Source organism: Amblyomma americanum, chromosome 1, assembly GCF_052857255.1.
Source record: "Amblyomma americanum isolate KBUSLIRL-KWMA chromosome 1, ASM5285725v1, whole genome shotgun sequence".
Taxonomy (NCBI): Eukaryota; Metazoa; Arthropoda; class Arachnida; order Ixodida; family Ixodidae; genus Amblyomma; species Amblyomma americanum.
Window position 1 is genome coordinate 116,582,549 of NC_135497.1, and position 27,083 is coordinate 116,609,631.

The following is a 27,083-nucleotide window of genomic DNA, read 5'->3' on the forward strand; positions in this document are numbered from 1 at the left end:
ACAGCTTCGTATTGTCGGGGGTCGTTTGATCACCCAAGCTGGCAAGTGCACGTCACGATCGAGTGACCATGCATCGAAGAGGAAAAAAATCTCGCAGTCATCGACCTGAAATCGAAGTCAGTGACGTTCTCAACCGAGAACGCAATCCACAGTGCTTCCGAACGTCTTACCAAAGCTCGAGCGGTGTCACTTCCTCTTCCTCTTTTTGAGGCGGCGCGTGCTTCAGGTCAGCGCATGCGGAATGCACGTGCGGTATCAATATAGGTTGCATTAATTGTAACGTTCCTATGACGTTAAAAATGAACATATGACGTACCACAGCACAATATATAATGGACGAGTTGGTTTTTGACTTCCATAGCTACAGCACATTTGATGGCACAGAGACGAAGATACACAACCCAGAGCGCTGGCAGACAACTATAAAAAGCAGTGGTAACGGCCTGCTGGCCATCCAATAAATTCAGCTGTCAGTCACGTTCTGCGTGTTGTGTGCAATGTCTTCCCTGTGCCGTCAAATGCGCTGTAGTTATGGAAGGGATAACGTACGTGTGATTACAAGTTATATAGAAAACATTAGCTAAAAATTCTAGATAAAGATTGTTTTAATATAGTCTTCTAAACATTATAGTAATATATTAGGGTCATAACTATAAAACAATATATATATATATATATATATATATGTATATATATATATATATATATATATATATATATATATATATATATATATATATATATATATATATATATATATATATATATATATATATATATATATATATATATATATATATATATATTAGCAGACAAGGCAAATGAAGTGAGGGGCTCGTTTGACAAACATATTAAGGAAGCCAACAGTCACCGAAATCAAGGTGCACAGGGGAATGTTTCTTTTTTTTAAATATCTAGTCCCAATGAATTAGTTTTCTTTTTTTTAAAAGAAAATTACTTATAAAGCAGCAGAAAAAACAACCATGCCGCCGGTGGGATACGAACCCACGACCTCCGAATATCGCGTCCGGTGCTATATATATATATATATATATATATATATATATATATATATACTGGTTCCCAGATTACTTCTCACTGTTCTTACAGATGTTTTTTCAGCTAGCAGTACTTGCAACCACATCTCTTGGATAATACTCGCCATAGAATGCATACTGAGCCCCATTATTTTGTTAGAAAACTTCGGTTATTATACCTATTTGCCGCTATCGCTCATGGGACACCCCTCGGTATATAATGGGTATATATAATAGCTTGACTCCATGGTACGTATCTGTCCGGAGGCGAGTGAATACGAGTTGCATAAGCTCAAGTGTCGCCATAATTGTTGGTTCTTGCAAAGCGGTGTAAGTTGTGTGCTGTCGCAATTGGCGGGCCTGCAAGCTTGGGCAGGGCTGCTTCACCATTCTGGAGAATGTAATATTCATGTTACATTTATGTTGTTTAAATTTTCATTATATGTTAGGATAAGGTTATTCTAACGTTAGTTGTAACATTACAAAAGGTTAGAAAAAAGTACATTAAGAACATTAACATAAAATTTGATCAAAATAAAAATGTCGTTATTGTAATGTTAATTTCGACCGGTGCTACCTGGGATAGTGCATCCTAATTTTCGCGTGACTGTAGTTCGATCGTTAGCCAGCTGATTTTGCCACTCTGCAAATTCGATATGAGATGGAAAAAAAACTGGTTGTGGTCACGCTAGCCGGAGTGGCGAGGGTACGTACAGTGCAAGCATAACGAATATGAAAGTACGCGCGAGCTTGCGCATACACGCGGGCCGATCCCACAGTTGTGGCTATTTTAAAGGTTTGAGGAACGCACTTCTCGTTTGCGTGCCGTCTGATTTAGAAAGGTGTGCATTTCACGTAATCCCGTTTTTAAAACTGGGGCGCAGGGTCCTTATATAGTTGCGTGGGAGGAGCGCGTCGTCTGCCACCGGCACTTCGACACGCGTGCATGTGCCTTTCATAACAAATGCTTGCACCTGCTACTGTACATGCAGCTTAAGACGTCATGCATTCTGCAGAAACATAGAAAGTGAATCTTTTCACAGCTTGTGTGGGCAGCGTGGAATAGGGAAGGACGCATGCAGCAATACTTGCCGCCACGTATCACTAGGAACTCGTCACACCACCGGGTTGCGGTTCAGTTGGTGGCCGTTAGATCTGGTCTCCACCGACGGCCTGTTCTTCCTCTTACCACCTTTCATGACACCTTTAAAAAAAAAACGCGTTTATACCCGCAAAAACGATAAGTACGTGGTACTTATTACCAGTCTCTTTCAATTTCAGAGGTAAAACGTTTCCATATAATAGTCTCTGCTGTTCACCAAGTGCAAACGGAAGTGCTAGTGGTAATTCTTCTTGCTACATTAATGCCAAAGCGAGTGACTCTAGCAGACAACCCCCAACGCCCCCACTGCACACCAAGCTACCGGATTTTTGACTTTGCCGTTCACGCTTCGTCCACCAGGGGGACAAAACTGATGTCCTCAGCTTTGTTAATTTCAGTACCTTCTTAATAGTGGCTCACCACTGCTCGACGTCGAGTGCTCTTCATGGTGGGCGTCAATCGAAGTATTTTTGGCGTGTTCACAGTGGCGTACAGCCTCAGCATTCAAGCCGGTTAAATTTTAGGCTACGTAAACGGCGTAGTGCTGTATTAGCAAGTGATCTAGAGCCTGATTACTGTCCCGAAGCATTGCCTCCAGACATCCAGAAATGGTACGTACTAGGTAAACTTGCGTTCATAAAGATTGAGAAGGATACTTTGAGCTACTGTTGACTGATTTAAAAGGTGAACACTCTCTTGTAGTTGTCTGTGGTCAGCCTCTCTATTTTATTCGGCCTCTTGAAGCGGTCACTCGCCCGTTTAAACGTTGACCTCATATGATGTAGCATGCAATCAAAAGACCTTGTCAGAGCTTCAGTAAACTCGAGCGCGTGTATCATGACGTGTATCATTCTGGTATTGTACACTGCAATTTGTTAAAATAATGTTTCAGAGTGAAATTGCCTACTTTAAACCATGCAGACCATGTTGATCAGTGCTGAAGTCGCATCGTTCGCAGCATAGTTCCCGCGCAGTTAGCTACGTTAGTTCAAACTTGTATGTAATTTTGTTGCAGCCTCAGACACCACAAGCATCACCCCAAGAAGATCAAGAAAAGCTGCTTGATGATGCTGCCAGCATTGTCAAAGTCCAAGCATTTCACATGAAGCGCTGCCTTGATAAAGGAAAGCTTATGGAAGCATTAAAACATGCTTCTAACATGCTTGGTGAACTTCGCACTTCTCTCTTGAGTCCAAAAAGCTACTACGAATTGTGTATCCTTTGTTTTTGTAGTTCATGGTGCCTTCTACTCGGATGTGGCTAATTTTCAGTGTTTTTGTGCATAATCCTTGTTTTTCCAGTCGTTTCCTTGACTCTTTATACAGATATGGCAGTCACTGATGAACTGAGGCATTTAGAAATTCATCTTCTAGATGAGATTCAAAAAGGCCGCAAGATGTCTGATCTCTATGAACTGGTGCAGTATGCCGGCAACATCATTCCCCGTCTGTAAGTTCAACTTGAGCTGTGGCTGAGTTGCTTCTTGTAACTTCTTTTGATGTAGTGCTATAGGCATAGTCTATATTATGTGCAGTATGTATGCTGTGTATAAACAGGCTGTTTGCTTCATGGTCCTAGAGGATAAAATAGCACAAGGTTAAAGGTTTACTTGCTGCATGCTTAGCAATCTTGGTACTTCATGCTCACTGAAGTGTTTAACTGCAAAAAAGAATACATGCTTGGCTACTCCCTGCGTATTTCAAGTTGTGAGGAGCACATCTGTTTGTAGGTGTTCACCGCCCCTTTGCTTAAGAGTAAATGAGTAGAAGAGCAAACCTCTTATGTACAAGCTCTTCCAGCATGTGGCTAAATCTTACTTTCCTTTCTTGACATTACTAATTGTCCGTTACTGATATCAGAACCTGTTGTGATTTCCCATTTGAACCTTCTGATAAATTGCATTATTAGACCTGTGTAAAGAGTAGTTGGGTTCATTAACTTTATGGCAGAGTTGTTTGAGACAGCTGGTAAATTGTTTTTTTTTGAAAGACGCTTCACTTTTCACCGTCTTAGAAATGTATGCGGGAAAGGAGCTGGCTTTTAACTCCACAAGTTTAGATGTGAAAGTGTGCTGCTTGTGGTAATATACAAGCTGTACATTCTATGTGAAACCAAGTAGGGAAAATTTCGGTGTATTTCCAGGTGTAGGCAAATTACTTAGTGATAGCAATATCTTTAGAGCAATTATTCACCTAAACGTGGGGCCTGTGCTTTTGAAAGTTATAGCTTTAACATAAAATCTGCATGAAACCAGTGGAGAATGATGCAGACAGTGAGCAGGACACCAGGAAAACTGCAGGGTCCATCCTTTTGCCTCGCAACCCCCTTCATTTGCTAGATCTTCAGTTTCAAAGCGATTTTCTATTTGTGGGAACTGGACATAGACGTCATGCAGCTAAAAAAAAAAATGCTTTCTTGAAGTGTTCCTTCATTCCCTTACTATTACGCTTAATTGACACCTTGATGTCTTGTAATTGGTGCATCTCACCAAGTGGTTTTTTTAAAGGGTCCCTGAAAAGGGTGTTTGAGGCTAGCTATAATACGCTTGCATTATGTAGAGTACAGGCCACCAAGTGTTCATGTCACGTACAGGGCCTCAAAAGCAAACCGATCATTTATGATATATTTTGAAAAATTCGTGCTTCCGGGCCTCGCGGTAACCTGCAGTGCCGGGCTGTCGCCCGAATCAGTGCGCAATGCGACATGCAGCGTTCATTATGTCAGCAGTGAAGCGGAAGCTCCCCCCCTTTTCCGTGTGCGTCAGCAGCTGGCGGAGGGAACGAGTGGGTGGAGCCACAAAGCAGCGCTGACATTTCAGCGGCAAAAAGTGACTAGAGGAGAGAGAAAGGTGCAAAGACGCTTAAATTCAAATTTTGACTACTGGTAACTCGGCTTCCACAAAACGCATTAAAAAAATTCTTGGTGAAGGATATTTGTGAAGCGGCGTCCTTTAATTTCCTAGGTATGCCACAACTTTATTGAGAGCCCCTTTCAGAGCCCCTTTAGGATTGTCTGGAGCCTGTGCTAATGTGTGAATCACAATGTTTTTTCTAGTTGATCAGGAAGGCTGTTAAGCCGCCGCATTGGCTCTTTGGTTATGGTGCTCGGCTGCTGACCCGAAAGACGCGTGTCCGATCCCGGTCGCAGTGGACGAATTTCGATGGAGGTGAAATTCTAGAGGCCCGTGTACTGTGCGATGTCAGTGCACGTTAAAGGACCTCAGGTGGTTGAAATTTCCGGAGCCCTCCACTACGGTGTCCCTCATAGCCCGAGTCACTTTGGGACGTTAAACCGCCATAAACCAAACCAGGAACCCTGTTAGGGATTACTGCTATTCGAGAGCTGCCGCTAGGTGACAGAAAACTTGGAAAAGCATATTTTGAGCTTTGATCATGTTGGCAAGTTTGTTTAATCTGATATTTTTTTGCAGTATTGTGCTGTGGCTAAATGTTGAAGGCTGGTTTTATTGTTAAAAGGATAATGAACTGCCTTAGCTGAAGACTTCAGTTTCATACTTAAGGCGGCTGCAATGAGAAAATTAAAAAAGTTGGCATCTCTATGTAATTAGGCTTTTATTATTGCATTTTTGGTGAAGCAGACACTTGAATACCTTCAAGAATTGCTCCATGTATTCTTTGACCAGTAAGAATGAAGGATTGCACAACCTCGGGCTGGTTGTGCCATCTTTTTCCTTGTTGAGAAAGGTCAGCTTTATGATGGCAATGCACAAAACAGCCCGATTAACATTCTTCAGAGGTGACTGTCGTCAATATTTTCACCTTCTTGTAGAAATGCAGATACGTTTAGTGTGTTCCTCACATGCTCTTTTTTAAGCAAAGGCTCCAGAAGTGCTATCAGACCCTGAGAAGTGGCCACTTACGGGCCTGTGTCCTTTAACAGGACAATGCCCAGATGATGAAAGTATTGGTTAGCATCTACGAGTTACGGCTCCTGGAGTGGAGAAATCCAAAAGATAATCTAACTAGCAAATTTAGGTAATATCTGGAGACCTTAGAACAATGAAACTAATTCAGAGTAATTCAATCGCTTCTCATTTCAGTAGTACACCTATTGAATTTTAGATAGCTTTTGTGGGGGTTAGCTTTTCTGCGAGCCTCCTTTCAGTAAACACTGTGTGGTGTCCTTTTGCATGCTGGAATCGGAATAAGCAACATTAATACTGTCCGTGTTGCATGCAGTACACTAAGCATTACAGGGTGACATGAGAGATAACCTATAAATGCTGATTTTTCTTCATTTTGGCTTTTGTCATGGTAAGATATGTTGCTAACATGTTCTGTTCTAGTTTATTTCCACTTTTCAGGCCTTATGTATTGATTTAAAGTGCAGTGTCCTCCCTCATTCTTGTTGCTTGCTAGTTTTGAAAAATGATGGATTGGACGTATGTGCTTTACTTTTAGGTATCTTCTTATCACTGTTGGATTGGTTTACATGAAATCAAATGAGCACTCTAAAAAGGACATCCTCAAGGATCTGGTGGAGATGTGCCGTGGGGTGCAGCACCCATTACGAGGGCTCTTTCTTCGGAACTATCTGCTGCAGTGTACCCGGAACATTCTCCCTGACAATGAAGAGGACTTGTCTCTGTAAGCCGCTTGTGTGACATTCGCAATTTGTCCACGGCAGATGTCCTCCTCTCTACTGTGCCTTCTCCCTTTCTGTTCTTTATTAGTGCTGCAATCATGAAAGTAAATGAAGCTTGAATAACTTCAAGAAAGCCATAATGGGAGTGAAACATTAAAAAATTCAGGGGGCCACTTTCTTGACCTAAAGTGCGGTGAGGCGAAAGCCTTTAGCGTGGTTTTGCTGCTTGTGTCACTGATGTGTGGTTGAGATGTTGTCTAAGTACACAATTGTTTGTGAATCCTAAATGCTGGAAACACTGGGGGGCGTTTGGGAGGCATCCGTCTGATTCAACGCCTTTCAGCAAACACTCTCCGTCCTAGACAGGGAGAGCTACATATGCGTTTGCAGGAAGCAGCATAGTCATTAGCATGCTCGGCTGCAGAACAGAAGGATGGTGTTTCGAATCCCGTCGTGCACAAAGATTTCTTTCTTATCGAATTGCTGGATGTTGCTGAAAAGTGCAACGGACAGACGGACGGACAGGGTCGTGACCGCGAGTATGAGCCATTAAATACGTTCGCCTTAATAAAAGTGTTCTGTTCTATAGTAGTTCTATAAGAAGCATGCAAGTGAAGTGTTAAGATATTTATCCACAGCTGCTCGCTTCTCATTACTGTTGTATTCATGCAGAAAAAAAAAGCGTTGAAATAAGGTATCTAATCCGCCCAAGGTTTGGTTCTTTTAGCCTTCTGTGTATTTTCTGTATGTACTTCTCATATTTCCAAATATATCCTGAATAATATTTGAATGCATAGAGCCTGTGAGTTGGACTTTTCAAGAGCTGTTTACTAGCACCATATAGTCCTCTAGCTCAATTTGTAGAAAATGTGCATCATAGCATGGGTCTGCTACAGGTATCAGTAGACAGTTACAATCTATAGAAAAAGTTGTTTCATATGTCTTGGCCATTGTTTAATCTGTTACTTTCATGTCTAGGTCTCTAGCATATAGCTTGACTCTATGAGCACCGTTTAGTTGTTTCTACTGCTACACTATTCTTTTGAGAGTGTATTTGTGTTAGTCTTAATCCTTAAGGCACAAGCTCTTTGCATCTCTCGCATGCATAAAAATGGTAAAACTGCACTCAGAATGTGTTTCGAGGAGTTGAAAGACATCACTTTCAAGCCATTTCGATCACTAGTTTTGTATAGAAAAAAAGAGGTACACATTTGTAACAATGGCTTCATAAAAATACTTCACATTGTGTATGTAGCTGTACCTCAGTCTTTTCGACTTATAAGACAACTTGGATTAGAATTGAAAATTGCTTCAAGAACTATTATGAGTCAGTAGACTGATGGGAAAGGCTGAAAAGCTAGACAATTTTTCAAATGGTTTCTTCCCGCCAAGATGGGTCTTGTCGAAATGTGCACCCGCACATGCAGAACGCCAAGGAGGCCCATTAGCAAAAGATAAAAGCGCACTGAATGATTTGCTTGATAGTTTGTTAATATTCAGCGTGTAAAATTATTGTACATAGATGCACCATTGCCCGCTGCTGTATCAAAGAGTACAGATAACACATTTTGGTACATATCATGTTTTTCTTTCTTTTGAAATGATACGTAATAAGTATACATGGATACATGTGGTATTCACCTGTGACCAGCGAATAATTTGGTGTTCAGTTTTTTTCTCTTGTGCAGTTTTGGTTTCAGTTTCAACAGCCCAGTAGTAGCTGTGACATCAAAGTGACTTGTAAGAAAACTGCTATATAACTGCTGCGTCATTTAAATTTACTGTGACGCTTAAGCCAATTAGTCTCAGGGGTCAGATAACAATCGGACAAGCAGAGATTATATTGCAATTTTCTTATGCCTCTTGTGACCTATACTAAAATTTGACATCGCAGCTATTACTGGGCTATTTAAACCAAAACAAAAAGTGTATGAGGGAAAAATTAAGTTATAAATTATTTAGTGGTTGCAGGCAAATTCACTTGGTGGTCTATGTAATGTCTTATGCATCATTGCAAAGAAGACATGCAACCAAAAATTTGGTGTCTATAGTTTTTTAATGGTTTAAAGATCTTGTGTTGGTTTGCTTTGAGCAATCTGGTTATGCGTTGCCTTTGGGAGCTAGTAGAGTAATAGTAAAAGGAATAAAATTGGATGGTCATGACATATATGCAGTTTAGTAACCACATTAGCATTTAATATAGCAGTAAAAAAGTCCGTGGCATGTGTGGATTATTAATAGGTGGGTGCTATTTCTGCACAAATTTGTGGGTTGCTGATTGTGGCTTGCTTAGCAAGTTGCTTTAGATTGGCAGTCTCATGTCTCATCAGTATTTTGCATCGTAATGCTTAGTGTTTTCCATGCCATGACAATAGTGGGATTAAGAATGACATGAGAATTGAAGGGCTGTGCATGGTTCACCAGAGCCAGTGGAACAATGCAATTTTTTTTGTCTTCTGGTAACCACGCAAAAATTCGGAGAACTAAGAGTGGTGGCTTCGTGTTGTATCCGTTAAATCGGTTGGGGTACATGCTGCGGGCTTCTCTTAGCTGGTTCTATTATAACTGAGATGGAAATTGGCAGTGAATACCCTAGTGCATGAATGAACCCATCTTATTTTTACTTCTATTCTGTGGTACAGGGCAATTCATAAAGACGCAATTTTTTAAAAGGAATTTGGATCGAGTGTTTCAATTGGGGAATTCAATGATCATTTGGGCATGGAAGTTTCGAAATTAAGATAAATGCACTGTTGTAAATTTTCTAATAATTACTAGTATAGTTGCTGTTTGTGACATGACTTGTGTTCACATGATGCTGCTTATTCTTTCTTTGTGTTTAGCTCATCAGATGTAACTAGCAAAATTGCTCAAGAGATTTTCTTCAGTTCACTGATGTTTTGTTTGAAGGACAGGAGGGGACATAAATATGGCATCTTACGTGGGTGTCTCTTTTGATAGTGCCCCACAAAGGAAGTGCACAAAGTTCACCTACATTTTGCACTTTTCCCCTGTTTCAGCCAGTGGTCCTGGCCAGCTGGTGTTTTCACTCTCGCAGTCTGTTCAAAACTCTGTGAAATACTATGGAGCTTTTTGCACAGTGAAAATCAATTTTTTTATCTTTCATTACTTAATTTGCTTTGAAATTGTGCATAACTACAGTTGTTAAATTTGCACAGGCATACTCTGCCACTGTAGAAACCTCTTTAGAAGACTACATTCTCTAACTATTGCCATGGCTTGGAACAATGAGGTAAATAATAAACTACACTTGGTAAAACCAGTTTTAGGTGAATTTAAGTCACGTGTGCACCAAGAACGTTTCAAGGAAGTGATCTTATGCCGTCTCCGAATAGGCCGCACGCACCTTACGCACAACTTCCTACTAACAAAACAAGACAAACTTGCTTGCCAAGAATGCGGAGGTGAACTCATGGTTAACCACATTTTATTCTCTTGTGTGGAACAGGAAGAACTAAGAAAAACGTATTTTACTGAATTTTATAATAAATGCATTCCTTTTCATCCTGCACTGCTTTTAGGAAATGATGCAATTGTTGATATATCATGCGTTCTTAGCTTTCTTAATGAAACGGGATTTCTCAAGAGACTCTAAATTTTTTACCCACTGGTTTGTTTGAATTTTAGTACACCTCAGCCACTTTCTCATGCCTGAGAAGAAAGCTGAGGCTTTTATTTTGAATTGGTCGGGAGCCTCGATATCCTTGCGCAGCCAAGGAAGGCTACTGAGGTTACCCGGCCCACTTTAAAGCTTTTACTTGTAGCCATTTCTAAAATTTGTGTATGTGTTCACTGGGTAATATTAATGTTTGAGGGCCTCTAGAGCAGGGATGATTCTAACATTTCTGTAATATTCAACAAAAGACTTTTCCTATACCTTGTTCTTGGCACATGATGGCCTCAGTTGCCTATGTGCCATAAAACACAACACAACACACAGGGTAAAAGAACAACCTCAATTTGAAAAATTATTTGAAGTAAGCCTATTAATTACCACTTGTTGCTATGCTGAACCTGCAGATATTAGCAATAGCCTTTCAGAAGTGTGCGCTCTTTTGGCTTGCACTGTGAATGTTAATGACAATTGACTGCAGCCTTTTAAAAAATAAAGCTGGTCCATATTTTTTTTGCTTGGGGGAGGAGGTGCACTAACAAATTCCTGTTTGACACGCCCTGTATGAAAAAAATTTTATGCTATTTGAAAACCATTGCACTGTTTTGAGAGTAATTTAGTACTATGGTTATTTAATTGCAGTAGCTGCTTGTTAAATAAATTATGTATATGCTAGCACAGAAGTTTACAGGATGTGTTCTCGGAAAAAAAAAAGTTTATCTTAGCTCTGCCTCTCAACCTAGTCAAGTGGTACTGTTACCAGTGATCTGAGCATGCATGTCCCCTCATACCTTGGTATGTTTCAGGCGACTTGATTACATGACTGTGCTGAAATAGATTATTTACCGCATACTGCCATCCCATAAAATTTTGATCGTGGTAGTGCATTGGAATATCTAATTAAAACTCGCTTAATTGAAATATCCAGTTTATTGGATAGACAAAAAGGCTCCCCCTAGTTTGAACTACACATAAAGGCCCGACCACAAGGTATTTTTCTTCGGCGTCGCGTCAGCGTCTTGTCTACCAGCGTTGTTGTTCAGCACCCGCAGTAGAGGGCGATGAAACACATGAGGGCATATGAACTGGTGTCTCCAGATAGGGGTGGGGAGAGGTCGTGGGTAAAGCCCCTCAATTATCCACTGTCCGTAGCTAATTGTCCTATTTGGCGGCGTCGGGAATCTACTGCAAGGGGACAGGGGGACAGTAGCACGGGGACAGAAGGGGCGTTGCTGCTTTCTCAGAAACAGGCTGTGCCTATGGCGGTTACCGCAGAGGTGTGGATTAATCCGGAAGTCGCTGCCAATGCGTGGCTAGTCATTGGTCCCCACCAGTCCCCACATACTAGTTATTTCCGGCGCTGACACGGAGATCTGGCCTCGCCAGACATCTGCGTCTCCCTAGGTCACCTCGCTTCAAGCGTTGGAATTTCACTTCTGGCAACACCAGCACCTTAGACACTGCTGTGATGCCGAAAAAACGCTGCCTTGTGGTCAGGCCTTAACAGAGACATATTTTCGGTCCCGTTCGAGATAATTGAGTTGACTGTATATCTCGTGATTAGACTGAGCATTGCTTGTTTTTCAGGTCATAGTAACTGTTTGTCAGGTGATAGTAACTGTATTGAAGACAAAGGCTGTACTAAAGTTTGAGCGTTTTGAAAGAGTGTCTTTCCTTCTTTCACTTATAGTTTCACTTTAGCATGTTTTTAACTTATATAAATTTCTGTGGTATGAATATATATATGTTACTCCTTTTGATGGCACTTTTTTGTTTTCTAGGAATGACGCAAACCTAAATGCTGATGGAGGAAAAGTTGAACTGCTGATGTATTCAAGGTAATCTTTTAGTCAAAGCTTGTAGACTTAGCATGTTACTTTGAGGGAGTCATTTTAGTGAATACTTTTATGGTACGTGTAATTCATGTGGCTATCTTGCAATCCTTTTTTTTTTTTAGAGAAAGTGAAGTGAGTGGAACAGTGAAAGATTCTGTGGACTTCGTTCTGCTGAATTTCGGTGAAATGAATAAGTTGTGGGTGCGAATGCAACATCAAGGCCACTCTCGTGACAGAGACCGTCGGGAAAAAGAGCGTCAGGAGCTACGTCTGTTGGTTGGAACCAATTTGGTGCGCCTGTCTCAGCTTGATGCTGTTGACATGGATCGCTACAAAAAGGTGGGTTGTCTTCATGCTCACGCTCTTCAAAAGCAGACGCATGAAAATTTAAAAAGCAGTTTTGAGCAGCACTTAATTTTGTCGGGGCTGCTTTTGTCCTGTAGAACAGGAAAGGTGTAGTGACAAACAGTATGAGTGAAACGTTGAGGCTTTCCACTTAGTTACTTTTCAAACACTAGAAGTTGCCCCTTAGTGTGCAGACTTGCAGGAAAAATCAAAAAGCTTGCATCTCCTAATCCAGGCTGATGCATCAGACTGAAGCTCGTTGTGCATCGGGGTTTTTGTTTCTGGCAACGACAGTTTTAGTTGAGTGGCTAGCGTAGCGTGTAAGATGCGCAACATACTGTAGTGTCATCTAGTGACAGCAAGTCAAAGCTTCTCAACTATGTGCCAAAGAAACTTTTCTTATTATTACTGGCATTAATGGATGGATTCAAAGGCTTTGTTCTTTTTTTTTTTTAAGTAAATCAATAGAATCAACTAAAAAATTGGCAGTGGTTTAGCTCTGGTTAAACCTGGAGTGACGCGATAGCTACAGCTGGCCGAGAGGAACTTGGTCACGTGACCAACCACGTGACGAACCACACGATCAGTCCCGGCGCCGCGTCGTCGGCAGCTGCTCCGCACCACGTGACAGCGTGGCGGTGCAGCCACAGGGTGGCGCGTCGCCGCGCTGAAGGCTCGAATTGCTACCGTAATGTAGCTATTGCTACAAAATATAAATTCCAGCTCAAAGATGGAGGAGTACTTTGCCTGGTGTAGTTGCTATGACAACAATGTATGCCATACATAGTTAGGCTTAACAGCAAGAAATTTGTGAATTTATCTAAAAAACGATGACTATTTCTCAGTTATATCATTGTGGAGGGGGTGAATGAGCAAAATGAAAGAAAACAACAGCAATGTGCCCGAAACGGTGCTCAACTGAGTTAGGTTGGCAGGCTGATGCTGGCTGGTCAATGCGCCCTTGCTGTGGGCGGGCATGAAGCTCAGCAAAAGCGAAACTAAAACGGTCTGACTGGTATCGAAGATGGGGCCATTCGTTCGTCATCATGCCTGCACATCAGAGGTGCGTGGGCTACTCTGCAGTGTGGAACTCGGGTTTTGAGTGGGGCTATTTCGATGTCTTGCTGCGCCGGTCATACCTAGATGCAGCCTCCTTTGGGAGCCCATTCGCATTAACCGGTGCGAGACCCGTAGCGTCCGAATTAGCAAGCGTCCAGTGCCATAAAGCATGCGACGCCATGAGCATTGGCCGGTACCAAGTCAATAGTTGAAATTATCCAGGTTTCCGAATTAACAAGTTTTTACTGTATAACATTTATCATATATTGACGCATATAAGTTATCTTTCTTTTTGTTCTACATAAATGACCATCTGATATTGGAGCGTCGACTTATATACAGAGGCGATCTATTTGTGGGGGGGTCTAAGGTAGGTTAAGGTAGTTTAGTCTGAGGTAGTCTTCTATTTGGTGTCAACTTATGCGCGGCAGTATAAAGTAATTTGCTCATCAGTTGCACAGCGAGAATGGGCCTACTTGTCTCAGAAGAACTGTTGACACTATGCTTGTTTCATTCTTGTTGAATGGAGTTGTGTAGCTTAAATTGCATGAAGCACCTTGTGTGTATGCCATTTTGCCCAAGGTTACATGGTGTTATATTTTTACTTTGACCAGGTGGTCCTGCCGGGTATACTGGAACAGGTAGTAAGCTGCAGGGATGCCATAGCCCAGGAGTACCTCATGGAATGTATCATCCAAGTCTTTCCAGATGAATTTCACTTGCAAACACTGAGCTGTTTTCTCAAGGCCTGTGCAGAACTTAGGCCACAAGTGAATGTCAAAAACATCATCATCTCTCTTATTGACAGGTGATTGCCATTCTAATCTGTCTTAGCTGTAATGTTTTGTTTCTATTTGTTCTGGATAAGCTGGTCTGGTAGCAAAGCTTGTTTCGTGCCCGAAAAGGGGCAAGACATACCTGTGCAGCTGTGCAGAAAGTGCCCACTGCAGGTAGGAGTCGCCAAGGCACCTTGCTTGTGAGCTATGTGTTATAGATATTGTGGATACAGGAAATATATGTTTTCATGGCCAGGAAACATATCTTTCCTATGTATCATTAGGTAGTACACAGACTGCAGCATTTAAAGTACAGTAAAGCATTCTTCTAGAAGCCAAACTGAAATGAAAATTGTCCAGCACTTCTGCGCCCTCATGTCTTTCGTCCTGTTTCCGTTTTGTGCGCTATGGTTTCGTTTTGACAATCAGCAAGTTGATCGAATAGTCTCTCTTCACTGCAGTGGGTGTTGTTGAAAAGGTGTGCGAGTTTTAAGATACAGTATTGATGTGAATGTATTGTGCTGGTTGTGTGTTTGCCTAGCTCTACCTCTCGCAGTGTGCGTGTGCTGCCTCAAAATGTTCATGCAGTGCATCCAAAGATATGAATGGCATCATACCTGGGAAATGAATGTGTAGGGTGATCATGATGACAAACAGCGCAAACTAAGGGACACAGAAGAGAAAAAAGACACCACAAGCGCTGAAAGTTGTTGCAAAAAGAAGAGCCCACTGTGTTAGAAATTAAGTGTAGCAAAGAAATAATCTGGACAAGTTGGTGGAATGATGCTGGTGGAAAACGAATGCGGCATTTAATGATGTGACTGTCCATGCCTGTATCCAGTCATTTCACATGAGCAGCATGTAGCTGGCATTGTAAACTTTTAGTATATTTGTGACGAAGTTAATCATGTTACGCTTGCGTGAAAAGATGCATTTGCCTCGCCATGTTCAAGCTGATGAAAGAAGCCAACTGTCATTAAAGCCAAGGAAAACATAGGGAAATGTTAATTTATTTTGGTGTTGGTTGTATTGGAAAAGTGATTGCATAATCATTTTAGGTAGGAGGTAACTTCATAGAAAGAAAATACTGAAAATGAAGACTACAGATCGTTTGTGGAGGTCGTGGGTTAGGTTCCCACGTGTGGCATGCGATTGTCTTTCCATCAACTACTGAGCCACCACGGTGGCTCGGTAGTTATGGTGCTGCGCTGCTGACCCGAAAGGCACGGGTTTGATCCTAGCTGCGGCAATCTCATTTCGATGGAGGCGAAATGCTAGAGGCCCGTGTATTGTGCAATGTCAGTGCACAATAAAGAACCCCAGGTGTCTTAAATTTCCAGAGCCCTTCACTATGCCGTCTCCATAGCCTTAGTCGCTTTTGGACATTAAACCCCCATAAATCAAATCACTCATTAGCATGCACCCAAGCGCAGCCATAAGGATACAAAGAAAAGCTATACAACTTCCACAGAGACTGTCGGAGGTTTGAACCCGGGACCAGTGCCTCACTGGAGCAGTCACTCTTTGTAACTCTTAGTAAGTTTTCTGGAAGTTTTATAGCTTTTCTTTTTAGCCTTAAGGCCTCCGCTTGGGTGGATGCTTATGAGTAATTACGCCCTTATCAGAAGTGTACTCCATCTTGGGCGATTCCCCAAACTTTGGACCAACGCCGTTCCTGCTTTGAGTTGTTAATCAATTTGTTCTTGCCCTACCATATGCTAGGCATCCCGGTTAACTCAGTTGGTGAAGCGACTGCTCCAGTGAGGCTGTAGGATGAATTTTTCTTCTACTATGAAGTTTTTCTGGAAGCTGCATAGCTTTCCTTTGTAGCTTCATGGCTGTACTTGGGTGGTTGCTAATGAGTAATTACTCCCTTATTACAAATCTGCTCCACCTCCACCTTGGGGGATTCCCCTAAGCATTGGACCATCTAAAATGGTTATGTCATTCCCACTTTAATCAAGGCCACCATAAGAAAAATATAATTCCATTGGTTTCAGTGACTTTTGGCTTCTTTGTATGCATATCCTTATGAGCCCCTCATTTCTCTAACTTCGTTTGTTCATGCTCAAGCTTTGTAAGCTTGTGATGAATGCAGTCCACATAGATGAAATGCATGAAACTTCACATTTCTGCACGCTGTTCAGCACCTTTGCTCACCCCGTAGCTTCCACAACATTATTTAGAGCTAGAGAGACAGCGAATAAATAGTTTACCTGGTGACTGAGAGTGCAGTGTTCCAGCCCAGGAGCCTGCTTTGTTGGGTAACACATGGCTGAAGGTAAAACAGTTCAAATGCGAGTAGCTTTCGCAGACCAATTACAGCAGTCATTAGCTATTGCTTTGTTGGTAGTTCTTTGGTGCTTCTTTTATGGTGTTGGCCTCATCCTTGCCTAAAAAATTGCCCTCATCTTTCTGGGCAAAGTTGAAGTGGTGTGATGAAGTACCGTATTCACATTAATGTAACCCAACCTTTTCAACTGAAAATAGAAGTGAAAAGTCACCCCTCGCATTATAATGAAATGCTATGCTGTGACAAAGGCCCACTGTCCTGCATTTGCTCCCATATTGGTTGACGCATCATGCAGGTCTGCCTTAAAATTCTGTAAATAAAAAACAATACAAAAAAAGTTTGGATGTCATATTGGTAGACCAACTGAAGCACTGAGCCACAAATATTTAACTGAGGTGACTGGGATTTTCAGCGATATCAAACTCTCGAGTTGCTGTGCAATTTGTCGATGACTCTGCATTTAAGAGGGAGGTTCGTTTAAATGCTGCTGAAAATGGTCATCGATGTTCAAGGGGCATGACTTGCCACGTGGCTGAGCGATTGGGAAAATTTTCATTTTTACAAGGCCTCTAAAGCACGCATTCAATAAGATAAGCACAGCAGGACTTCTTGCTTATCTTTGTATCAGTCTTATCTGATATATGCTCTGGCTCCTCAAAATGAAGGGGCACGTGATTTACCACCCAGCTTTCTGTATAATGGCTACCGCCATTCCCCACGTCTTATTTGCATGCATTTTTTTTAATTCCCTCTTTCTTGCCCTCCAAATCAACCCTTATGTTACAATCGTGGTTGTGTTACATTCGGGTAAATACGATATTTCCTCATAAATGAGTTTTATTACTGTAGACTCGCTATAAAACAGGAGAATTTTGTATGCAGGAGATAGGTGTTCCAAAATTTATTGTATAATAAAATTTCATTACTCCTTAACTTAATGACAGTAGTGGTGGTTAAAGGTGTGCCTCAAAAGGTATTCTCCAGTTTTAAGGCAGGCATGCTTTTAATGGCTACACTGACACAATTCTTGTCTACAATTTTTCATGCACTAGTGGGCACTATGGATTATGTACATTACAACCGACGCGGTAGCTCAGTGGTTATGGCGCTCCGCTGCTGACCCGAAAGACGCGGGCTCGGTCCTGTATATGGCGGTTGAATTTCGATGGAGCCGAAATTCTAGAGGCCCATGTACTGTGCGGTGTCAGTGCACGTTAAAGAACCCCAGGTGTCCCTCATAGCCCGAGTCTCTTTCGAACATTAAACCCCCATAATTCAGGCTATTAACATCATAACATACATTGTCAACAGCACACCAGTGGTATCTCATGGTGCAGTGCATGCACCAAAGCTCTTGAACACATTGGACTGTTAGAGGCATGCCTGATACATATTTTATCAAACACAAAAGGCGATATACGTTTTTGTTGATTGCTGAAGTAACAGCCTTCCAGCTAATCTTTGTTATGGAGATAGTTTTGGCATTTGTACAAAAGCACAGTGTACTTAGCATCCCATCTCCTATCTGCCAAGATGCATTCATTGCCTCTTAATCTGTGAAATCAAAGGCTATGGGGTGAAACTATTCCTATGCTGATTGGATTTGCATCTGGGGGCCTCCAGGTGGCCTCGTTTGTAAGAGTTATTTGCCTTTTCTTGCCACCGACCCTAGGTTAGCAGCTTATGCAATGAAAGAAGATGGACCAGGCATTCCAAGTGACATTAAATTATTTGACATCTTTTCTGACCAAATAGCACAAGTGATACAGGTCAGTGGTTTTTATGCATCTGTTAAGCTAAAGATATACCATTTCATTATTTTCATGCTGCCAGAACAGGTGGTGTCTTTTCGGGGCTGTACATTTGTTTTTCCATAGGCTGCCAGCTGCAAAACTGCAATATTTCAAAGTGTGGCTTTTTAGTTAGCCTTTTGAAGAAAAAGGTCTTAAAATTTGATAAAACATGGGAGCACATGCGTGCAGTGGCCCTGCCAGCTGTGCTACCATCTGCTGTGATGGCAGATCGTCTGAGCTGGTGGAGCAGCTTCGTTCCTGTGTGTGCTGTTGGTATGGCAATCGGAAATATGACTACGATAAGAGCACTCTTGTACATTCAGTTTTTTCACGAGCATGTTTGTACGTAGTCTGAAATTAGTCATCATGCTCGATTAAATGGCATGTCGGATAGTGCTGTGCTTGGCTTCTGATCCATGATTAGAGCAGCTGTGCCAAAAAATCTGCAGCTGCTCATGGTGATCAGAAAAAAATCTTTTCTAGCTACTGTACATGAAATGATGATAGTGAATGGCCAAAGAGCGCCATGACACAAGGTATTTTCGCTTCCTCAGGGTGGGGTTAAAGACCCATTTCCCTAACATTTCACCCTGTTTATGCCGAGCACCAGGGCAGGGGAAGCTTGTGTCTATTGTATCACCGGTGGGTACCCGGCGGCACATGGGATCGAACCCGCACCTCCCGCATGCGAGGCAGATGCTCAACCACTAGGCCACCGCTAGTTTGGGTCAGATGGTGTACATAATAGCATGCAAATAGACGAAGGCCTAGCAGTACTATGCATGCTGGCAATCGACTCTGTGTAGAGCAATTTGTCTCATGTGAGAGGTGCAAGATTCCTTAAGTTTAATAGTGAACGGCGTTTTATTTTCAGGTTATTTGAAACATCAGGCATTTACACATTGCTATTTAAAGGGGCCTGGTGGTTCAGCCGCTATAGCATTTAGTTGATAAGCCCAGTGATGAGGGATTGAATCCTGTCCACGGCCACCGTGTTTTAATGGAAGCAAAATGCATAAACATCCTCGTGCTATGCTATGAATAGGCACGATAAACAACCCCAGTCAACCCCAGTCAACCCCAGTCGACATTAATCCTAAGCCCTCCACTAAGGCGTCTCTCTCATAGCCCATGTGCATGTACTTGCAATTTTAAGCTCCACTTGCCACATTTAAAGGGACACAAAAGAACAACGTTAAGTATACCTAGCTTAAAAGATCAGCTCCTCAGGATTCCAGGTGTAATTTTTATCAGTAACAGAGCTTCGCTGAGACAGAAAATTACATAACTGCTAGAGAATTGTGGTAGCTATGCTTGGTCAGGTGAATACTTAACCGGCCATGGCTGGCTCATCCCTTTCACACATATATCGACAAGGATGGAAAGCACCATTGAAACATCAAAGCAGCAAGGCAAGTGCTGTTGAGATACAACAATGCGAAGCATCACTTACTTTGCATGCTGCACAGTCGGCCTGCGTGAAGGCATCATGCCTATGGCAGGGGCTGTAGGACTAGACTATGGCAGAGGCTCTAGGAATAACAGGGGGAGCTATTAATTGAGCTCACAGAGAGAAATATTTAACGGACCGTGAAGACCTCCTTCCGCAAACAGGAGAACAGGAAGTGGACATAGAAGAGCTGCCATAGTGAGACTGAAAATGAAAGACTTCATACTGTGCGCTCACCCTAGAGTGGAGGTCCTTGGAAAGGTGCATTGTGGCGACCACAGGATGGTAAGGTCTCAAATTAGCCTAGACTTGAAGAGGGAACAGAATAAACGAGTGACGGAGAAGCCCATCAACGAGTTAGCTGTAAGAGGGAAAATAGAGGAATTCAGTATCTCTGTGCAGAACAGGCATTCAGTTTTTACTGAGGACAGTGGCCTTAATGTTCAGCATTAAGCAGTGAACGATCATCTCACAGCTGTAAGCCGCCGCGGTGGCTCAGTGGTTATGGTGCTTAGCTGCTGATCCGAAAGAAGCGGGTTCGATCCCTGCCGCGGCGGTCGAATTTCGATGGAGGCGAAGTTCTAGAGGCCCGTGTACTGTGCGATGTCAGTGCACATTAAAGAACCCCAAGTGGTCGAAATTTCCAGAGACCTTCACTACGGCATCCCTCATAGCCTGAGTTGCTTTGGGACATTAAACTCTAATAAAAAAATAAACCAATAAACCACTCTCACTGCAATCATTATGGAGTGCGCAATAGAAGTAGGTGTAGGATGCCTAGACAGGATACCGGCATGCTCTTAGGAGACTAAAGATCTTAAGAAACTCCAAAACATGGAAGCCTCTAACCCCACAGACAGAATAGGAATGGAGGAATGGCCGAGCTATCGAAGCTAATCAATAGGCACAAGGTAATCGACATAAGGAAGTTCAATATGGAGAGAATCGAGCATGCTCTAAAGAAAGAAGATAGCCTAAAAGCGGTGAAGAGAAAACTAGCATAGGCAAAAATGGCTTTTTTTATTTATTGCCACTTTTTTCTTATGCTGGCATAAATAAAGGTGTAAATAAAATTACGCTTGCAACATTTACAATTTAGCGTTTTGTTTTTCAGCTGAAATGGTAGTGTTCTTGAGTGGCTGATGTTATCTGGATGCAGACCGCTATTCTAAAGTTCTCACGGCACAGTGCAAAGCCAGCTTACGCAGCGTGAATAGGTCACTAAGCTTGGTTTCCCTATTCTGAAACTCTCTAATAAATAATAATGAATAAAGTATATCGACGTAATTTACTGCAACTAAGTAAGAGAAGAGGCTCTTATGCAGAGAACCTTCTGTCAAATTTTTTAAGTTCTATTCATAATTGAAAAATAAACACTGCTAGTAGTGAAATGAATCGTGCAGAAAGCAAGCATAACTGCACTGCTCTTTCCATCTTGCTTCCAAATGATGCTACCACATATCACCACAAGTAGGACAGAAGATTATTTGGGTTATCTGCTATATTCCCATTTTTTGTGCCCACAGTGGTACACGTTTGAATGTGGGGCAGCCCTGCTTGTAAGCTACAGTAAAAGGGTACTGTGAAAGTTGCTTCATTAAATATGCTGGAATTGTCATGTTTACTTTTAGTTTTGCAAAAATGTTTCAGGTAATTATGAAGACTAGTTGAAGCACTAGTAAAAAATTAAGGCCATGTACTCCTTTTTGTTTTTCATATCTAATTCTAACATTTTCGTGGTATTTGGCAAGCTGAAGACTTGTATTCTCATAAAGGAATAATTGAGATTCCACAGAAGTGTTTCTTGTGTTTTGTGTAACAAAAGTGACCAGAATGTCTAAAATATTTTTATTTAAGATGAGGCAGGACATGCCAACGGAAGACATAGTGTCCTTGCAAGTCTCCTTAATTCACCTGGCCCTGAAGTGCTACCGAGAAAGAGTGGACTATGTGGACAAAGTTCTCCAGACAACTGAGGAAATATTTACCAAGCTGGGCATAACGAGGTATGTTAGAAATGATGCTTGCTTTCTATGTTTAGCTGGAATAGGATGTGCGGTTTTAGAGAGCATACACAAATAATAGTATAGTGAAATCTTGGTGATGCAAATCTCACTGGGTTGCATAGAGTAGTCATAGCACCCGAAATCTGCATCATTACTGCGTTTCCAGTCTCTATTCGCTTCACTTCAGAACTGGTCTGAACAAAGTAACTATTTGAACTGAAAATACTGTTTGCACACGCTTAGTATGTGTGTATTGCTATATTATACTACGGCTTCTTGCACACCTAGAGAACCACATCCAGGATTACTCTGTCCAAAGAAAATTTGACTTCTCAAAGTTTTTCCGAATGTAGGGAATTTGCCTTTTATACTTTTCAAAACACAATCTGTTCTAGCCACTGGTTCGATATTATTTTTTTTTTATGGAAGCCAGGTATGGAGCTAAATGAAGCAGTATATTTCGTCCTACATTATAGCTCCACATTTTCTTTTTAGGGGTTTTGTAGCACTTCTGCTAATGATAAATGTCTTGTAACGGCAGGGTGCTGTACTGGCATCCTGGAAGTATTTTTTTTTTTTAAGCACGCAAAGGAAGTAAAGGTTTCTCGGAATCAAACTCTGTCTGGCATTTTCTGTCAATTTCCATCTCCCTACCTGCCAAGGCTGCAGTTAGGTCCATTACCATGTTAACCCTGCTCTCACAACAGTCATGATTGGTAGCGCCAGCAGCTAATATAAAGGTGCACAGGTACTGATATCACGCAGGTGCCTGGTTTTTGACAGCATCAATTTATCAGAAAAACTGCTGTAAGAAACAGAAGAGGTTCATTTGCACTGTGGCACTGTGTTCTTGGCCACTGGGCATCATGTAGGTCTGTGTAACTTGGCTGAAATGCTATCTGTTGACTTGTCTTTGGAGTCAACTTTTTTTTCTGGCCAGCGAGGGGCGTGAGTTGTGGTGTCTACTTATATGTGGCAGTATACCGTATACATAGTGTATTATGACCTTTGTAGAGTTTTTTAGGACGTGTTTGCGAAATCTCTGCATAATTTGCACCCCCACCCCCCTCCCCCCCATAAGGAAGGTGGCATTATCGACATTGGCTGGCGTTTTTTTTTACCCCGATGTAGGAGAGAGAACCATGGTGGTGCCACCTGGATATTATACACATCCTAAACGTTTTTGTTTACGGGGGTTTAACATTCCAAAGTGACTCGGGCTATGAGGAACGCTGTACTGGAGGGCTCCGGAAAATTTCGACCACTTTGGGTTCTTTAAAGTGCACTGACATTGCACAATACTCAAAAGTCTAGCATTACGCCTCCATTGAAATGCGACTGCCGCGGCCTGGATAAAACCCACGTCTTTCGGGTCAGCAGCAGAGCGCCATAGCCACCAAGCCACCAGAGCAGCCCATCCTAAATGCACTGAAAAGCCCACTTGCTACAAGCACTGCGCAGGGCACAGAACGTGACGGAGAGTATGAATATCAAGCACTATATTTACTGAGCACGATTGCACATGATGCTCAAAATTTCTCTCGAGTTTATGCTCAAAATTTCTGTCAAGTTTTGGAGGAAATGGTTTTCGGAGTACACAGTGGTGTGCATTGATGGAATGGTGAAGGTCCGTTTTGGATTTTTATTTTACAGAAGGAATTGCAGAACAGGTTTTGCTCTGTAAACTATCTTTTGTGAGAATTTTTCAGTTCTTGTTTATTTGTATTTATCATGCAGAGGTGGTTGCATATGTTGACATGAGGAGCCGAGTTATTTCCTATCATCTATGTGTGTCTTTTCAAAAGTATTTCTGCTGCTGCGGTGGCGCGGTGTTTATGGTGCTTGGCTGCTGACCTGAAATACGTGGGCTCGATTCCGGCCGTGGCGGTCGAATTTCGATGGAGGCGAAATTCTAGAGGCCCGTGTACTGTGCGATGTCGGTGCGCGTTAAAGAACTCCAGGTGGTTGAAATTTCCGGAGCCCTTCACTGCGGCGTCTATCATAGCCTGAGTTGCTTTGGGATATTAAAGCCTCATAAACCAAACCTTTTACCAGCTTGTTCAGGATTTCTTTCTGCTCAAAGCACTAGAATTCTTTAAACTTACAAATATATTTTTAAATATTACAACTATATTGAAAAAAAAAAAAGGCTCCCACTGCTTCATACACAACATTGTATGGGGTGTTTCTTGTCCCTTGATATGAAAAAGGGCGGGGACATGGTGATGTGACTGGAGCATGTGGTAGCCTTCGATGCAGGATGATTCACAGGCAGCATCCAAAGAAGGCCACTCTGTCTGCAAAAGCACTGCTACCGGCGCCTTCACTTGAAACAGTGTTTCTGTCATTTCTTGGACAGTCCTCTGCACCGCTTTCTTTTAATGAGGAAGCAGTTCGCTTCTGTTCCTGCGTATACTTGCTCACTTGCGCTATTTATCCTGCGCCACTTTCATCACGATCAACGGTATGCAACCAGAAATTTGCGTACGACCATCTAGGACGAAGAACTGCTGCAAAAGGAGGCAAAACAAGTCTTCCTTATCACCAGGTTCTTATGAGATGGATTTTGAACTCGTGACAAGTCATGGGGCACATTTATATCATGACTTTTCATGATGGATAGTAGTACAGTCGACGACCGATTTTTTAGACCTTCTAGGGACCGCGAAAGCGACCGAAAAATCGGGTAGTCCAGAAAATCATATTTCACCGAAAAAATTCCGAACTTACTGCCATTATGCTGGAGGAAGAGGTCAGTTGTGTTGCACACATTCTAAAGCTCCTAATGACTAAATTTCGCCGCGCAACACATGCACAGACGACGGGCAGTGACTGCTTTCACGAGTTTGGCCTGGCTGTGCTTCCCTCGGCATGTTGCCGATGAACTCACAGGTTGGGACAAAGTCTAAACGGGAAAGCGAACACGCCGCTGCGGGAACTGCATTGTGCCCGCAGTACGATCGGCCCAGAACGAGAACGCGAAGATGCCGAAACATAAAGGACTGAGAAACGGCCGAAGCAAGCGCTCCGTCTAGCACTAGGCCTAATGACGGCCTAGTGACTAGAGCCAGAATCGGCATTGTATTCGGCGATATGCACTCTGCGGTGGCTTGCGTATAATGAGGGTCGTCTTGCCTACCATCGAAACGCCAGTTGTTTACGGTTTTACGATAGAAAGGCAGGGTTGCAGTATGTTTTTCCGCGGGTACGCTGACCTCGCTTTAAAATGCACCGCCATTTCCTCCCGTGCTCGTCATCTTCGTGAAGCCGTATGCCTCCCACGCGCTTCACTGCTACCTCTTTCTGTATTCGAGACGAAAGACTCGGCATAGATGAGTTCTGCAACCTATGACTGCTTTTCAAGTTTGTGCGGGGGAAGACGTTCAAGAACCGTACGAATCCGAAACCACGGGGGCGCAATGTGCTGACTCGCGCAAAATTTCAGTAGCGCAAGAGGCCCCCTTTAAGCTTGAATTTCATTTTATTTGATCAAGTTTTTGATCTCTTCTGCAGTTTGAAGTAATGAGGTTCCACTGTACACATTATATGGGGCTAGGATATTGGCGGCGAGTGTAAACGAGGTCCGAAAAATCAAGCAGTCATTTGTGGTGCGTCCGAAATTTCTGGCGCTCTTATACATTGGCTCTATGGGCCATGTCGCGGTGCCGCGAAAAATTTCGAATATTCAAGCATGTCTGAAAAAGCAGGCGTCCGAATTTTCGGTCGTCGACTGTACTTGTTCACAATAGTGAAAGCGCAGTGTATATTGGATGATATCTTCAAAGGCGTTGTGCACACAGAGCCTTGGTGTTAAAACTGTCTGGTTGCAAGAATCTAAAAAGTTAATGATAACTTTTTCTTTTTTTTTCTAGGGTGGAGCTGTCTAAACCTGTTGGAAAGGAGTTGGTGCGGCTTCTCAAAATTCCTGTGCAGTCATATGGCGATTTGCTGACGATATTGCAACTCAGTCACTTTGGTAGTCTGCTGCAGCTTTGCGACTACCGTGGCCGCAAAGTGATGGCCAGTTTCCTCGTCAACAGTGCCCTTGAGAATGACACACTGATTCCAACACCAGAGCAGGTATTTGCACATTGTCCGAATCATGGAATAATGGGGGCAGCTGCCCACTGTGATCACTCATTGACTTTGTGGCTGTGACATTCTGCTGTTGAGCACAGTCATGGTTTAATCCCAGCCATGGCACCCACATACGACAATGTCTAGGCTCCTGTTCAGTGGAAAACTCAGTGGCATCCTGGCGGCATTGTGTTGAGGTACCCACTTCACGTGTGTATGTCTGGAGTGAAAACAATTAGAAGCTCACTTGTAATGTGAATTAAAGGTCAGCGCATGTCTCAGACCACTTAACTTTATCAAGTAATTGATTTTACATTAAACAATTTCCATAAATTTTAGTTGGGATTCGAACCCACGACCCTTGTAATCGGCAGGCAGGCATGCTACCAACTAGGCCACTTAGCCACGTTGACTTGGCTGATGTACAAGGTGGGGGTGATGTGTATGTGGTGTTTGCTTAATTTGAAGCTTGGTAATGGAGCAGTGAAGTAGACATACTAATTAGTGACATTATGGGCATAAACTGAAATGTGGAAGAGTTGAAAGGCAGGCATGTGGAAGCTTGGAAGGTATGTTGTGATAACTGACAAATGTGTGAATGTGAACTATGGGGTCGCTCTGTGTCCAGCCAGCCGGGAAGGCGAACTTTCGTGCCAGCTACACGCAGGCGTTATTCAAGTACGCAACACGTTTCCCCAACCCGTGGCGCAGAGTCGCAGCCACGGCAGGTCCGGACGAAATAGGCAACGGCAGGGCACGCTAGGAAATAGTTTATTATTGCGAATCAATACTACTTTAGGTCGCACTTCAGCCCGTTCCGTGGCGAGGCGGTGGTAGGCACCATTGACCTTTAGCGTGACCTCGCTGCGTGACGTCACACCACGTGACCTAGAGTGACGTCACACCAGCTGTGTAAAAATGGGGCCCCATCTCACGCCGTCGCGAGGCAAGGCGGTAGCCACCAACGGCGGCCTAACTCCCGCTCCTCTCACCAGGGGCGCTACGGTCGGTGTGACGTCACACCAGCTGTGTAAAAACGGGGCCCCATCTCACGCCGTCGCGAGGCGAGGC

At 42.8% G+C, this 27,083-nt stretch overlaps 1 protein-coding gene across 2 annotated transcripts in view; it reads left to right on the top strand.

The window, feature by feature from the left end:
• Positions 1-2,546: 2,546 nt before the first annotated feature.
• The window catches only part of Vps35 (Vacuolar protein sorting 35), a 47,240-nt gene continuing 22,703 nt past the window's right edge, over positions 2,547-27,083 (top strand). For both annotated transcript variants that reach the window (XM_077646627.1, XM_077646628.1), the window contains exons 1-10: positions 2,547-2,750; positions 3,155-3,353; positions 3,465-3,588; positions 6,561-6,746; positions 12,160-12,216; positions 12,336-12,552; positions 14,232-14,425; positions 18,359-18,455; positions 21,787-21,935; positions 25,808-26,015. In XM_077646627.1, the coding sequence (XP_077502753.1) occupies positions 2,748-2,750; positions 3,155-3,353; positions 3,465-3,588; positions 6,561-6,746; positions 12,160-12,216; positions 12,336-12,552; positions 14,232-14,425; positions 18,359-18,455; positions 21,787-21,935; positions 25,808-26,015 (1,434 nt within the window). In that variant the 5' untranslated portion in view covers positions 2,547-2,747. The remainder of the gene's footprint in view (positions 2,751-3,154; positions 3,354-3,464; positions 3,589-6,560; positions 6,747-12,159; positions 12,217-12,335; positions 12,553-14,231; positions 14,426-18,358; positions 18,456-21,786; positions 21,936-25,807; positions 26,016-27,083) is intronic.